This window comes from Nematolebias whitei, chromosome 23 (genome assembly GCF_014905685.2).
Source record: "Nematolebias whitei isolate Nwh7 chromosome 23, NemWhi1, whole genome shotgun sequence".
NCBI classification, from domain to species: Eukaryota; Metazoa; Chordata; class Actinopteri; order Cyprinodontiformes; family Rivulidae; genus Nematolebias; species Nematolebias whitei.
This window is the reverse complement of record NC_056520.1, coordinates 4064554-4079696: the sequence shown is the minus strand read 5'-3', so window position 1 is coordinate 4079696 and position 15143 is coordinate 4064554. Positions and strand designations below refer to the sequence as shown.

Genomic DNA, 15143 nt, shown 5'->3' with positions numbered 1-15143 from the left:
TACTACTACTACTACTACTACTACTACTACTACTACTACTACTACTAATAATAATAATAATAATAATAATAATAATAATAATAATAATAATAATAATAAATCTACCCACAACAGAAAAGACGAGTTTTAGCTTCTGTTTTTGCGTGCGTCAGTTTTCTGTAAATTTGTGAAAGATACTAATACAAGGAGCGAAACGTGATGATTAGCTACTTCATCTCTCCAACCTCCAGGCGGGATCTTCCTCTCAACAAAATCAAAATAAAATGTCCAGCAAAGTGCCAAATTTTTCTGCACACTTTAAATTTACGTTTTATCAGAATCAGAATAATCTTTATTATCATTGTACGGGGATTCAGTGAGATTATGTTCGTCCAGTCGTCAGAAAGATGGGCGGAGCGCACGTTGCTGCTGCTATAATAGCGCGGCCTCTTATTCTTTATCAAATTCTTTAGATAGAAAAAGGGAAGAACCGCGAGGATGGATAGTGATATTACAAAAAAGATCTCTGCACATCTTGTCCTATCAGGACACGATTTGAGACAAAAAAAACCCTCTACCAGCAGCTCATTTAAAAACATGATTTCATTTGACGACAAGACGTTGAGATTTGTCCATGAGCACTTCCAGAGAGGCCACAGTCCTGATGTTGTTATAGTCGGCTCGTGTCCGAGGCCAAACAGGCGAGTCAGATTCAGATAAGCCACAATTGTTGATTTTCTTCAGGCAGACTAACAAAGTCCATGCTCAATAATCCAGATATACAACCCAACAATTTTCAGTCAGGTCATCTGGATAGTTTCTTTTTGTGCTGAAACATTTCACTTTCCATCCAGAAGGCTTCATCAGTCAAGGACACACACACAACGCAAAACTGATTCTTCCCCCAAACAGCTTACTCAAAAGTGAAACAAACCAGTTATGTTGGTGCCAAGATGGTACATTTGGCACGCCCCCTCCTCCAGTGCCGGCCCTCTTCCTCATCAACAGTCAGTTTGAACCAGTTTGACATGACGAGGGAGAGGGCTGGCACAGGAGGAGGGGGCGTGCCAAAGAGACCATCTTAGCACCAACATAACAGGTTTGTTCTACTTTGGAGTAAGCTGTTGGGGGGGAAAAATCAGTTTTGTGTTGTGTGTTTCCTTGACTGATGAAGCCTTCCAGATGGAAGGTGAAACATTTCAGCACAATAAAAAAAGAAACTGTCCAGATGACCTGACTGAAAATTGTTGGACTTCAGGCAGACTGTTTTTTCTTGTCAGCCTTGAGTCCTGCTGGAACTTTCCAGATCCAAAATGGCCAAATTTATGGGCACTCCACTGATCCGTGCTATGAGTCTCCTTCAAGGTCGTCTCCAACATGCTGGCGAGTCCTAGAAGCTGCAGGTGGCCTGAGATTCTCACAAATTCCTTCCATCTTACTGTTTAGCTCATAAATCAGCTGATTTTGAGAACTCGTAGCACGAACCAAACCTTCACACAGACTCGGAAGCTTTGCCGTGGCTGAAACTGCTGCTGATGTCTTCTTCAAAAGTTGATGAAACAGAGCCCCGCCCATGCCAAAGAGCAGAACCCCTGCTAGCATAAATCCAAATATATAAACGTCTTCAGCGTCCTCCTGAGACAGAACTGAGAGACACACGAGCTGTCAAACTCCCCACGCATCCCTGACGCATTCTGCAGCGTGAGTCTCGGCAGGACATGAGGGCTCTCCAGGACTCTGTCATTTTGTTGAAAAGATTTTGTCGATTGTGTTGAAAGTCCAGCTCACCAGATCCATATTAGTGTTTTTACGTTCAGGAGATGTGTACCAGGAGCTTCAAACACCAAGAGAGCAAAAGCAGGAAGAAGGAGAACAGGGGAAGGGAGAGCAGAGGCGTCCGTCTTGAGCGAGAGTCATACCACGTCAAAGTGGTATTTATTTTAAGACTTACATTAGCCTGCAAAGACTCTGTATAAACACTTTTTTCTGTACTTCTGGTCTTTCGTTTTACCCTAAAATGTAAAAATATCAATAAATGTAAAAATTCCCTTCTCCAACGACCTCTACGTGGCCCACGGGCCACCAGTTGATAAGCAGGTTTTACGGCTCCACGTTGTATTTGATGAGCGAAGCGGCAGAAACGGCTCTTTCGATCAAAAAGGTTGCAGACCTCTGCTCTAAAGTGTTAACAAGGACCCCAGCCCTACATTGAAAAAGGTGAATGCCTTCATAATGTAGCCAAATATACGAAGGGATTTCCCAGCATTACGGGAACGCCTTGAAGGCTGTTTGTGGCTCTCAGTGACAAACTTTACATTACTCAACATTTGATCACTTTGAACTTATAAGCTGTTTAAATTTATGTTTAAGTTTTTTTGAGTAAAAAAAAAAAAACTACCTTAGCAGGGGTGCCACTAACAGGGTGGCAAATGGGGACAATGACCACTCCCATGAAATCGCGGGCCTCCCCACAGAACCCCCCACCAGTTATTCTAATCCTCTTCAGATCTGAGGTTTTATTTCGTCTGTATGGGATCAATAGAACCTCACAAACATAGAAAACAAGCTTTTAGTCGTTATTTAAATCTAATTAGTTGAAGGTTTGTGACCCAGAACGTTGCTAAAATAGGGAGGGGAACTAAATACACAGTATCTACTCTTGACTATGACTTGTGCCATTTAATATTTACAGTATAAATGTAATTTTATGAATTATTGTTAAACTTTATTTTAGTTCTGGAGGTTCCCAGGACAACCAGTTTACAGAGATTCAGCTGTCCGCTGGGAAATAAACATTTAAAGTCTCAAATTTAATCACACGGAAAACCCATTATAAGTTGAAATAATATAATAAGTTGAAACTGAATTGAATACGTTGTTTTATTTTGTAGGTCATGCCGCGTAACTTCCGGTGTCTTCCTCCGCCATTTTCTTCAACTTGACGAAGCTTCTCTGATTCTGACGTTATGCGCGCGCACCGCAGTCACCGCATCCAGTCGTTCAAGGGCGCGTCAAGTCAGAGAGGACATCGACGCAAAGAGCGGCTTTGGGGCTTCACAATAAAAGAATGAACTTCCGGGATTTTTTAAAAAATCTTTTAATTTTTTTTATAGTAAAACGCGCATGACCAGGATTTAAATTTAAAAAAGGGACTGTCTAATGTAAAATTAAAATATATGTACAATACTATAACAAAATAAACATGCCATGTGTTTAGAGGAGCTTTATTTTGTAATAATGCCTTTATTTTGTAAGGTTCTCCCAGCAGGATCACTTTTATGGTGGCTGTCTTGACTCGTTTATTTATTTTTATTTTTTTATTATTCTGCCTTTAAACTTTTTATTTCTTCACTATTTCACTGTTTAAGTAATCATTCTAACTAAAACACTACGTTTAGTCAACTAAAAGCTGCCTAGCTGAAATTAGCTGAAGAAGCTAAAATCTGAGTTGTTAAAATGAAGCAGGAAAAAAGCTAAAAGGAGCACTACACAAGCTAAAAGCTAACACCAGTAGAACAAGAGCTGGGAGCTAAAAGCAGAACAGTAGCTAAAATCCCAAATCAGATGCTAAAGATGAAATTAAAGTAGTAGCTACAATTAGCAACACTTAAATAAGCTAAAATGTAGCAAAAAGCTCAAAATAAAATATTGGTAGCTAAAAACAAACATAAGCAGAATTGATAGCTGAAAGCTCAAAAGCTTTGGGCAGCAAAATGGTAAAAGACCCTAAAAACTCAAAGCAGCAGAACAGTAGCAAAATACGCGCTAAAGATAAAATTAACAAAACAGTAGAATTATAGGCTAAAATCTGCTAAAAAGATGTAAAGCTTAAATGTGCAAAAAAGTCACTAAAAGCTAAAAGCAGAATGATAGCTTGAAGCAGTAGAATTGTAGCTAGAAGCTAAAAGTAGCAGAATGTTAGCTGGAACTTCAAAATAGCAGAATAGTAATTAGAAGCTAAAAGTAGAAGAATGGTAGCTGAAATATAAAAGGAGCTATATGGTAGCTAGAAGCTAAAAGTAGCAGAATGTTAACTGAAATTTAAGAAGAGCAGAATGATCATTAGAAGCTAAAAGTAGCAGAATGGTGGCTAAAATAAAAAAAAGAGGTAAATTATAGTTAGAAGCTAAAAGTAGCAAAATGGTAGCTGAAATCTTCAGGGAGCAGAATGGTAGCTAGAAGCTAAAAGTAGCAGAATGGTAGCTGAAATATAAAAGGAGCAGAATGATCATTAGAAGCTAAAAGTAGCAGAATGGTGTCTAAAATAAAAAAGGAGATAAATTATAGTTAGAAGCTAAAAGTAGCAAAATGGTAGCTGAAATCTTCAAGGAGCAGAATGGTAGCTAGAAGCTAAAAGTAGCAGAATGGTACCTGAAATCTTCAGGGAGCAGAATGGTAGCTAGAAGCTAAAAGCAGTAGAATTGTAGCTGTAATTTAAAAAGAGCAGAATGGTAATTAGAAGCTAAAAGTAGCAGATTGGTAGCTGAAATCTTCAGGGAGCAGAATGGTAGCTAGAAGCTAAAAGCAGTAGAATTGTAGCTGTAATTTTAAAAGAGCAGAATGGTAATTAGAAGCTAAAATGAGCAGAATGGTAACTGAAATCTTCAAGTAGCAGAATGGTAGCTAGAAGCTAAAAGTAGCAGAATAGTAGCAAAATAGAGGCAAAAGATTAATTTGCTAAACAATAACTACAATTTGTAAAATAAATTAAAATTATCTAAACAAACTAATAAGCAAAATTGAGAATGGCAGCTAAATAAAAATAGAAAAAAGTAGCTAAAAGCTACAATTTGTCAAATGCTAACTAATTTAATGTGAAACTTTACTTTTAATGCTCCAAATTGAGGACATTTAATTGTATCTACAACAGGTAAGATATTAATTGTTCGTTTTTGGCATGGAACCCTACTTTAAGATCTGAACTATCTCTTTAATGTCCTCCTCAGTGTGTAGAGAAGCTTTGTCCTTTATTCTTCCTGCAAACACATCGAAAGGCCGTTATGGTCGATAAAGTTTGTGCCCGCGTGCGTCTGTTATCAAACTATCTCCGGACTTGAATCTTGAACGTCTGACCAGTGAAGGCGGCTCAGATCGACGAGCCGTCCCTGTGGGCTCATGGTCGGCCTCCTCGGGAGCTCTTCGGCCTCCCTTACGCGCACGGCGCCACTGGCTGCCCGGCGTAAAAACAATCGCAAAGTCTTCATAAGAGTTAGTTCTCTGAGGTGAGCCCTGAAGAAGGGAGCAGCCGAAAGAAGAAGGGGGACGGTATTATTGCAACGCCGGCTTTCCACAGCCTGGTCCTGGAAACTGACGAGGGTCTCCTTCGAGTCCTTTCAGGAGGGCCAACAGTTCAGCTTGTCAGCACGTCTCACAACACTGCAGGCAGGAATGAGCGCTGGTTGAGTAGCCCTAATTAACGCCTGCCACTCCAACGCTCTGCATCACCTAGAAATAATCCAGAGTGGGCGACGGGTTAGAGCGCCTATAGGGCACGAGACGGTTTATAAACACATTTTCCTTTCAGACACCGTTAAAATTTAAGGTTTATGTGTTTTGATGGGATGCTTATCGTTTCAATCAGTTTATGATGAAAGGGGTGGAGCTACAGCTGGTTTACTTTGGTTAAATAACTTTACATGCGATCTTAGGTGGAGGTGTGAAAATAAAAGTGACGCGTCTGTGCTCCAAGTGTGTGTCGGGGTAACTCTCAGCTACCACCGCACCAAATTTTAGCTTGATTTCTGTAAAACTGGCCGAGTTATAACCATTACCATGCTGGCTAATGTCGACTGGCTGAGGCGGCCATCTTGAATTGGGGTAACTTACATTCAGTGATTATTTTCCAAAGGTTTTATTAAAACCCATCCAGTGGTTCATGGGGTATTTTGCGAACAGACAACGTTAACTCCAGAAGTTGGGGGGTAAAGTTTTAAAAACAGCTCTTGCACAATCAAACAAGCCCTTGGGGTGTAATGAGGATCACATTCACTCAACATGCTGAGCTGTAGTCGTAAGGTTGCTTAGCTGTAGCGGCCATCTTGGGCTGGGTTACCTCTGAAAGTTAATTAGTCGCAGCTGCACATCCAGTAAGTTCTGTCGGCGGAGACGCTCCAGGGAAGACGACATTGTTCTCACGACAAGAACCTGATCACTTTGACGATGCATTCATTTATGCACAACGATAGGCGGAGGGCCACAGGCAGCTCTCCCTGCACCCAAGAGACGCCGCCGATGAAGGTTAGAACATAAAACTGTCTCAAGACGCATCGGTGGCATTTCTGAAAACAGAAAAACATGGCCGTACCTTCAGAGAAAGGCCTCCAGCTTCTCTCCCCGTGGAGTCTGCAGACCTCTTCCTGAGCGCTGAGGCAAGACCAATTCTTTTCCTGCACTCGTTATTTTATAGAACAATTTCATTGGTGTCACGTGACAGAGCAGTAGGGAAAAGTAACGTTTCTTTGATAAACAAATCTCATAGACTTTATATTAAGAATGCTTGATGGCATGTCCCCTGACCTTGATGGGACTAGATGTCAGCAGAAACCAGTTAACAGGAGCCATGTTGTATTTTTGGAACCAGAGTCTGCTCACGAGAGACGTTTATCTTTAAGCCCTGCCGACTCACCTCATATACAGTCGTGCTGTCGCACGGCCTTTTTCTCAAAGCGTGAAATAAAAACATGTTAATATAAAAGAGCAAGGTACGAGCTAATTATAGCAGACCCTGGCTACGTCGCGGTTCAACTTTTGCATACTTGCTATTTTGCGTTTTTTCCAAGTAAGATTGTACATGACACAATTGTCAACTTTAATATTACTCACGATTGTAACAGTACGGGATACAGTAAAAAACAACAACAACAAAAAAAAACTTCGGATAGGCACCGCCACTTTGTAGTTTTCTCTCCTACACTATTGCCTGTCAAAAGGACTACATTACCCAGGAGCCAACACTGCTACCGGCTATTGCTTTCTGCTGAAATGGAGGGAAAGTTTTGATCCGATCCGAAAAAGTTTGGTCCTTATTCATAGCGACTTTGGCGCTCAGTAGATGCATAGAGCCGTACAGAACCAACCAGGAATTGGACCAGAACCGGGCTTCCAGCATCATTGGTCAATCTGAGAGCTGCTTGCTGGCCCATGAGGCTTCTCGAGCGGGGAGGCGTCGCTTGGATGTCCGGTGTTTTCTCTGGTACTCACAGAGACCATTTTCATCTTGATTTGGACTTACTTGTGTGGTTTTGCTTGCAGCACGTGGCTACTGTACAGTAAATATATGTATGTTGTTAAAATTACATAGATTTAAGAGTTTAGAACATTGCAAGTGTGTGGGAAGGGTTTCTAAAGCCTTAGAATATATATACAGTACATACTAAAATAAATATAGCATTCCTACTTGGTGGATTTTCAGTTATTGTGTGTGTGTGTGTGTGTGTGTGGGGGGGGGGGGTGGCGGAATGTAACCTGCGCGATAAACGAGAGACTACTGTATTACCTAAGAAAAATATTTAAGTTGCCTTTTTTTCTTTTTACGAAGGCAATGACATTTCCGTGAGCAGGCGGGACCTAAAATTTGTAATGGGACCAGTCCACTGGGGAACTCGTCCCCTCCCTGCTTCAACTGTTAGATTCTTGTCAGAAGTCTAATCTTAATAAAGTCAACATGAACTGTGTATACCAAAGTGTTTGCAGAAAAAAGTCAATTTAAGAGTAAAGCTAATAGCTAGCTGATAGATTATTATAGTGGAGAACTTCTATGTGGATTTCTAATCTGATGGTTATTACTGGAGATGAAGCAAGGCTCCTGGTACATTTGTTAGCCCCACCATCGATAAACCCAAACCTTTAATACAAATGATAAGCTCAACTTGTAACTCACAACCGGATAAATTACTACCTGATAACTACATCTGTAATTCATAACTGGATGGCTTAAACCCGTAAACTACAGCTCAATAAACCATTCAATCTGGAATCTGCATCAGCTGTTCTTTAACTTGAACGCACCCTCCAACAGCTTGCCACTCTAAACCAGAAACTTTTGGAGACAACTCAATCTTCTCATTTTTATGGTCCTTCGAGCCGAATACTTCTCCTTGTGAAAAGTCCCCAGCTTGAGGAGGAAGTGATTTTGACATCACACAAGACAATGAAAACTGACAAAATGCTTCTTACTTTACAGCAGTCCTTCTCAAATAGTGGGGCATGACCCCCTGGGAACATTTTGCAGCAGGGTGTTTTTTTTTTTTTTTTGCACCATTTTCATTTTGTCAGTGTGCGTTTGGCAACTGTAAATCCGGCAACTTCCGGGCTAACTAATAATAAAGTTATTAACAAATATGGCTGTCTTGTCGTTTGGGGAGCCATGCTTGAACCGTGTCGCTCCCCTCTGCTCTGAGAAACTCCGACACCTCCTGAGCTGGTGACGCTCTGGACACGTGTCACTCACAGCATGCATGCAACAGAGTATAAACTCAAAGGGAAAGCATTACATGCCCCTCGTCCTCTTTCGCTCTAACAATTTTTTAGTTTTTCCAAAGGACAATTTTTTTTTAAATTTAAATACAAAAGTAATGTTTAATTAATGTTAGAAAATAATTGAGAAGCATCTTACTTTACAGTATGAAGTTGATTTAAAATTGTAAACCAGAGAATTTATTCATTCATATTTGTAAAAGCCCAAAGATATGACATTAGCATTTTTCAAATTTCTACCTTTATTCGTAAATTTACAAAGAAAAGTTTTTTCCAGTGTCATCTAAAACCTTGTGTTTATCACAAGGGCAAGTCAAACCAAGTAGTTGGTATCATCCAACAGATACCCTGCTTTGATCGAATCAGTCACCCAGGAGTCCCTAACGATCTTAAACTTCTTTGTAAAGCTGCGCCGCAGAGTTCTCAGATCCAGAAGTCTCGTCTCCTCCTCGACAATCACGTGGGAAACTCCTTCCTCCAACGTCCGCACCACCGTCCCCCCGTGGTAGCGCACCTCCAGCGCTCGAATGTCCAAACAGGAAGCGGGTACGACGCTTGTCGGCTCACTAATGTCGGCAAAAATGTCCACATAAACCTTAAAGGGTCTGAACATGCTCGTGGAGAGGTCTTCCCACCCATAGCGCTCTTCCACCTGCGCCGCGTTCACCGCTGCCCTCTCTGTGTTGCCAATTCGGCCGAACACCTCGCGCAGTTGTTGTTCGTCCACGTCGGCGAAGTAGCTGTCGCCGTAGACATCGTACTCCTTGGCGAAGTGTTCCCTGGTCGACGGAGACATGTGGATCATGTGGCGAGGTTGCCACGGCACCACTTCCTTCTGGTTCAGGCACTCCAGCAGCCAGGAGGCCCAAACCACATCATGTTGATTAGATGAGATCAGGTTTTTCACACGCATGTTCTCCATACCGGCAATCACGCAATAAGTGTCCCGCCCGGGGTTCTGAACCACAACACCCCCACACCTAAAGTGAAATCAAGAAATGAATGAAGCACTCATTAACGACTTCTTCTGAAACACACGAAGGAGCAATGAAAAGTGTTTTTAAAGTGAGTTTTATGAGCAACTTATAACCAAAAGTTGTAACCAGATTGATGAGCTAATGGTCGGTCAAAATGAGGACAAGACCAAAGTAGCCTGCCGCCATCTTAAAGCATCTCTCATATCAAATAATTCACCAAGGTTCATGCAAACAGTTTAATAAACCTTTACAGTAACATCATGGCTATTCAAATATAATAATAATGGTTATTTTGAAAACCCAAGTATTGGCAGCAGCAGCTAGCTTTAACACTTCCAGTGCAGCCTGGGACACTTGTGGCATGATAACTAGGGATGCACCGATCCAAATTTTTTTAACTTCCGATCCGATCCCGATACTTAAATCTGAATATCGGCCGATACCGATCCAGTTCCGATATCATGATCATTGATTTTATACGAGGCTGTAATAATCTCTCAAGTACAATTTGTACAAATGTATGCATGCATGCATGTATAAAAAGGCAACTTGAGGTAAGTTTTATTAATTTTGGATAAGGTTTAAAGTTAGAATTAAATTCTGCTAACACAAAACATGTTTCTTTTTATTCCTAGTTTTAAAGTGGATATTAAAGTGATTAATTTAAGTGATTGTTTAAAGTTGTTTTATATTTTTTTTAAAAAGGGGCAGATATAAGATTATTTTTCTTCTTTCTGCACTCTTTTCATTCAACGTTTTCTTTTTGATGATTTTTTTTTAAAAATTTGTTTCTTTTAAATGAATGAATTAAATAAAATAAAATGTTAAATGGATTTAAACATCTGCTAAGTTCATGGCATAAACCAACAGACATGTTCCTGTTTTTAGTATTTTACATCACTTTATAATGTAGATGTTTTGTTTCGTTTTTTTTCTTTTAATTTAATATAAATAATTTTCAAATCATATGCTATTTTTAAATGATTGTCTACTGTTGTACTGATAAATGTCTCCTGGAGGGTAAACTATATCTTGGCTGCAAGTATTAAACTGTGAACTCATTAGTTTTCTACAACTGATAGTGGTTGGTCATTAATTATGATGAAGTTTATCAACTTCTCTGTAAACATTTGAGCTCCGTGGTTTCAGCGACGTCTTCTTCTTGTTCAATCCGAAGCAGGCAGCCTGATTTCAGTCAGTCGCGCTCAGTCTGTCCCTCCTCGGAGACGGGCAGACTGAGCGGGGCAGATTGGACACGGCTGGCGGGGGTCGGGCTGCCTGCTTCGGGTTGAGCAAGAGCAGCGCCCCGCTGAAGCCACGGAGCTCGAATGTCCAACGTAAAACTAACTTTACCGCGGTTTAATGTGGCGCTATGGCTCTGCAGACAGTGCACATTGCTGTCTTGTTTTATGGTGTTTCTAGAGTAAAATACTTCCACACAGCGGACATGTTTAGATGAAAAGTTTGTTAGCTGTTAGCCACAGTGCTGCTAACTCAGCCCTCACGTTGTAGCTGCTGCAAACTATGGAATGGATTTCCTGAATGTGAGGCAGGTCTTATTACTCTGGGCTCATGAGACACGCCGCCGTTCAGGAAATCCATTCCATAGTTTGAAGCCAACGCGCATCATGGATCGGAAAAATCCTATACGTAAATTATGCTGGTATCGGAGGCCGATACGGATACTGGATTGGATCAGCCCTAATGATAACCTTTCTGGTGCAAAATAATAATGTGGGTAGGAGTTACACCAGTGTTCCCCCTACCATTATAAAAGTGGGACGTCCCACCTTGTCAACAGAACTGAGCCCTACCTGCCCCCTGACAACTGTCTACATTAACGTAGCGTGGGGCGCTTCACAAACGTGCTAGCAAAAATGCTACCAACGTACCGCGACGCCCCCACCCCCACTGTCGATAAAAACCAGCAGCAACGAAGCACTAAGCTAGCAGGAGCAGACAGGCAACACAGCCTTTCCCCCCTCCCACGTCATTGATAAAAACTGACAGCAATGTAGTGCTAAGCTAGCAGGCAGGCAACACTGATGTGAATTCATCCCATCCCCCTTCCCCTTGTCGTAGATAAAAATCAACAGCAGCAACATAGTGCTAAGCAAGCAGGCGGGCAACACAGGCGTGACTCTGTCCTCTCCGCCCCCCCGATACAAACCTGCAGAAACGTAGCGCTAAGCTAGCAGGCGTGCAACACAGACATGGCTCCGTTCCGTCTCCCATTCCCCATTCATTGATAAAAACCAACAGCAACGCAGCGCTAAGCTAGCAGACGGGCAACACGGATGTGACTCGGTCGCATCCTTCTCCTCCACCTTGGGGGAGTGACAGATCCCTAATGTTATTCATCACCAGGTGCAATGGCGGAACCAGGTGGCCAAAGATGGCCATGACTACCATAGTTTAGTTTTCGGCCACCCCAATCATTTGAGAAAATTGAACATTTAAGCAATGTAAAAACTAGAAAGACATTTCTTCAATTGATAGGAGGTGGTCAGTTTACATATATAGAGAGCGATGGCCATCTTGGATTTTGACGTGGCAACCCACTGTTCAAAAGAAACCTTCCTTACACCAAGATGTAGCCCCGCACCAAAATCGAAGTCTGTATCTCACTTATTTTTGAAGTTATCATGAACGCTCCGACGACCTGTATGCTCATCAGTCTGGTCAAAATTTAACTGTATAAAATGTAATCCAGGTGCTTTTTCACAAAACTAGATTTCAAAAGATTTAAAATATTCCTTTGAATTTTGTAGTTTGCGCGCTTGCACCCTTTGTTTACATCTTTTATTGGATTAAGTTTTTGCTGTTAACTAGAGCATAAATAAATGTTTTGACCTACATCAGCAATTTGGCCTAAACAAAATATGATTCTTCACATTTTTCCTTTTACCTGGCCACGCCTTTTTCCAGCTCAGCCTTGGGATGATCTTCGGTGCCATTCAGGATACAGAATTCCACATCCTCAAACATATCAGTCTCCTTGGAAACGCCTGACAGGTCTTGCGGCTTAAAGTGGTCGATGATGCCGACCACCTTCTTGGGTTTGGCTGGCTGCTTCCTCTTCTTCTTCTGCGGTTCGTCGACGTTGATATCAAGGTGCCGCGAGGCCAGTTTCCCTGACGCTTTGCTGCGGAACTGATCCAGCTCGGCGAGAGTCATGCACTGGTGCCACTCCTTGTCGTCACGGATCTTCTCAATTCTGGGGAAGCGCAGAGTGCAGTTGGTTTTATACATGTCGCTTCCAACGATCTCTGCCGCCTTGACCTGAATAATGACAGAGTTGCAGGGTTCAATGTAGACCTCTGGTTTCTCTGTCCCGCACAGGATGGACGCTGGTGGGTCGTTTTTGCGATAGACCTTCCAGTGCTTGGCGAGTTTCAAACCGAGGTCATACAATTCTTTCATAGTGTATCCTGAGCCAATGCGACAGAGGGTGTGGAATACAGATGGTTTCTCGCCAGGCTTTGGAGCTTCAGCTACTGCACATAAAAAATGTGACATCATACCACCTCGTCTCCCTTTCCCCCAGTAGCCACCAACAATCACCAGATCGAGCTCGTCCATCAAGCCATCCACATATTCTGGCTTTATTTTTAGCCAGCCCTCCCCACGTTTATCTGGTTTGTATATGGACAAAGGATCCTTAACCATGATCCCTTCCTCCCTGTTGTCAATGGCATCGTTAAGAGCACTGACCACCTGTTGCATGCGTTTGCCTTCAGTCTTCGGCACCAGATGCAGCCGTCCCTTGACTGGTGTGAAAACAGTCTGTAGAGTCTCGTATCTCTTTTTCAGCGATTCTTTGCCAAGCTTCTGGTTGTTCACTAACAAGACGTCAAACACACAAAAGCAAGTCTGCAGCTCCGAGTCGTCCATCAGCCTCTTGATGTCAAATTTGCTCCCTTTCTGCATGAACGTGTCCGCCTTCGGGTTGTATGCCATCATCTCACCGTCCAGGATACAGCTTACGACGTGGCTTTTGAAGACATTGTGAATATAGGGAGTCAGTGATCCCTCCAGCGGTGAGCCTCCAAACTGTTGCGTGTATTCAAAAGCGTTCCGGCTGAAGTACTTGTACACATCCCCATCTTTGTGCAGCTGAATCCGCTCCCCGTCCAGCTTTGTCTCAATGTAAAAAGGGCTGTTGCCCATCTGCTTCTCCACGTTGCGAATGTTAGCCACCGCTGCCAACATTGGCTTGAAAGCAGAGAAGAGTTCGATGGAGACTTCACTTAGAGACACAGAAGGGTTGTGTAGTTTCTGGCAGACCTTGTTCAAGTCTGTGTTGACATTATATAGATCGGCGGCATCCGGGTGGAAGACTTGGAGGACGGTTTCCTTGCTGATGCCAAGTTTCATGTCCTTCAGAATCATTCTAATGAGCCACTTTTGCTCAAGAGCAGAGCTCTGAGTGATAAGGTGGAGCAGGCTCTTTTTCACTTGATCCTTTTGCTTGCTAGCATTGTTGATTGCCACCGAGTCCAGAAAGTCATTGACCTCTTTGATGCTGAGGTTTCCTTGGCTTGTGCATCGCTTCTTCAGCACAAAGTATGCCATGCTGGCAAAGTCTCCCGCCTCTCCTTGGGATGTGGTCGGAGCGCGGTAGTTTAGCAGTTTATTGGCCTCCGGACCATTTTTGGGCAGGCCTAAAACATCTATGTAGAGCTTAGCGAGCATGCTTTCTTTGATGCCATACGCCATTCGCTCTCGTTCAAAAGGGGGGACAATAAGACGCATGGCGGGATAGAACGAGTCTGTAGTTTTGGGACTGTCTTTGTGGAGGACGGAATGAAATTTACGCCACGACTCAAGGAAATCCCCAAGGATCTTGGATTTATCTGGACGCAGTTTGGACCTCTGAATTTTCTCTAAAGTGGTACACAAGTGAAGGAAAGGAACCTGAGCAGCAACGGTTGGCTCACCCACAGCATCACTTTTGGAAGTTCCCTCCATGATGAAATCTGTAATACAAAAAAACATGTATTTTTTTAAAACAACTTCATGTTTAGGTTAAGGAAAATGTTCTCTACTTACAGTGTTCCCTGAACAGATTTTAGTTGACTATATAAAAAGTTGTCAAAAGACACAAAATGTATTTAACTTTATTTTAGTTTTTTTTTTTTTCTACCCACGGAAGTCTTGATTGAATTAACCCAGACTGGAAATGTATGAAGTACCCAACACCCTGTGCTGACAATTAGGATAACAAAACTTAAGAAACTTCTAGAGGTGGAAACTATGCAAATTAACAGAAATTTAAGGAAATGAAACTGAAATTTACTATATTATAGGTTGGCTTTTACAGGAATTTAATATTCAGTTGGAGATAATGTTATTTAAGCATAATCTTGACTAAAACAACCAGATTTACTTGCTGTTCAATGCAATAAAAAGTATCACCTAAAAATGACTAATTATGTCACTTGGGCATGTCAATTATGTCACCTGAACATGTCCACGATGTCACCTGGACATGTCCACGATGTCACCTGGACATGGCCACTGTGTCACCTGGACATGTCCACCATGTCACCTGGACAAGTCAGCTATGTCACTTGGACAAGGCAACTATGTCACTTGGACATGTCCACTGTGTCACTTGGACAAGGCAACTATGTCACTTGGACAAGGCAACTATGTCACTTGGACAAGGCAACTATGTCACTTGGACATGTCCACTATGTCACTTGGACA

The 15143-nt window shown here is 42.1% G+C and overlaps 1 protein-coding gene across 1 annotated transcript; it reads right to left on the bottom strand.

Moving 5' to 3' along the window:
- Positions 1–8698: 8698 nt before the first annotated feature.
- Positions 8699–14288, bottom strand: lig4 (ligase IV, DNA, ATP-dependent). The gene is made up of 2 exons (XM_037696688.1): positions 12340–14288; positions 8699–9434 (listed from the first exon to the last, which is right to left on the bottom strand). The coding sequence occupies exons 1-2, from the start codon at positions 14184–14186 to the stop codon at positions 8768–8770; spliced, it is 2514 nt and encodes an 837-aa protein (XP_037552616.1). The 5' UTR covers positions 14187–14288; the 3' UTR covers positions 8699–8767.
- Between the last annotated feature and the right edge of the window lie 855 nt (positions 14289–15143).

Bases quoted from the DNA above. Each gene is read 5' to 3' on its own strand.
- lig4 (XM_037696688.1), bottom strand. From the start codon at position 14,186: ATGCGTCTTATTGTCCCCCCTTTTGAACGAGAGCGAATGGCGTATGGC. The intron at 9,435-12,339 runs GTAAAAGGAAAA...ATTTCACTTTAG, and splicing joins CTGGAAAAAGGCGTGGCCAG to GTGTGGGGGTGTTGTGGTTC.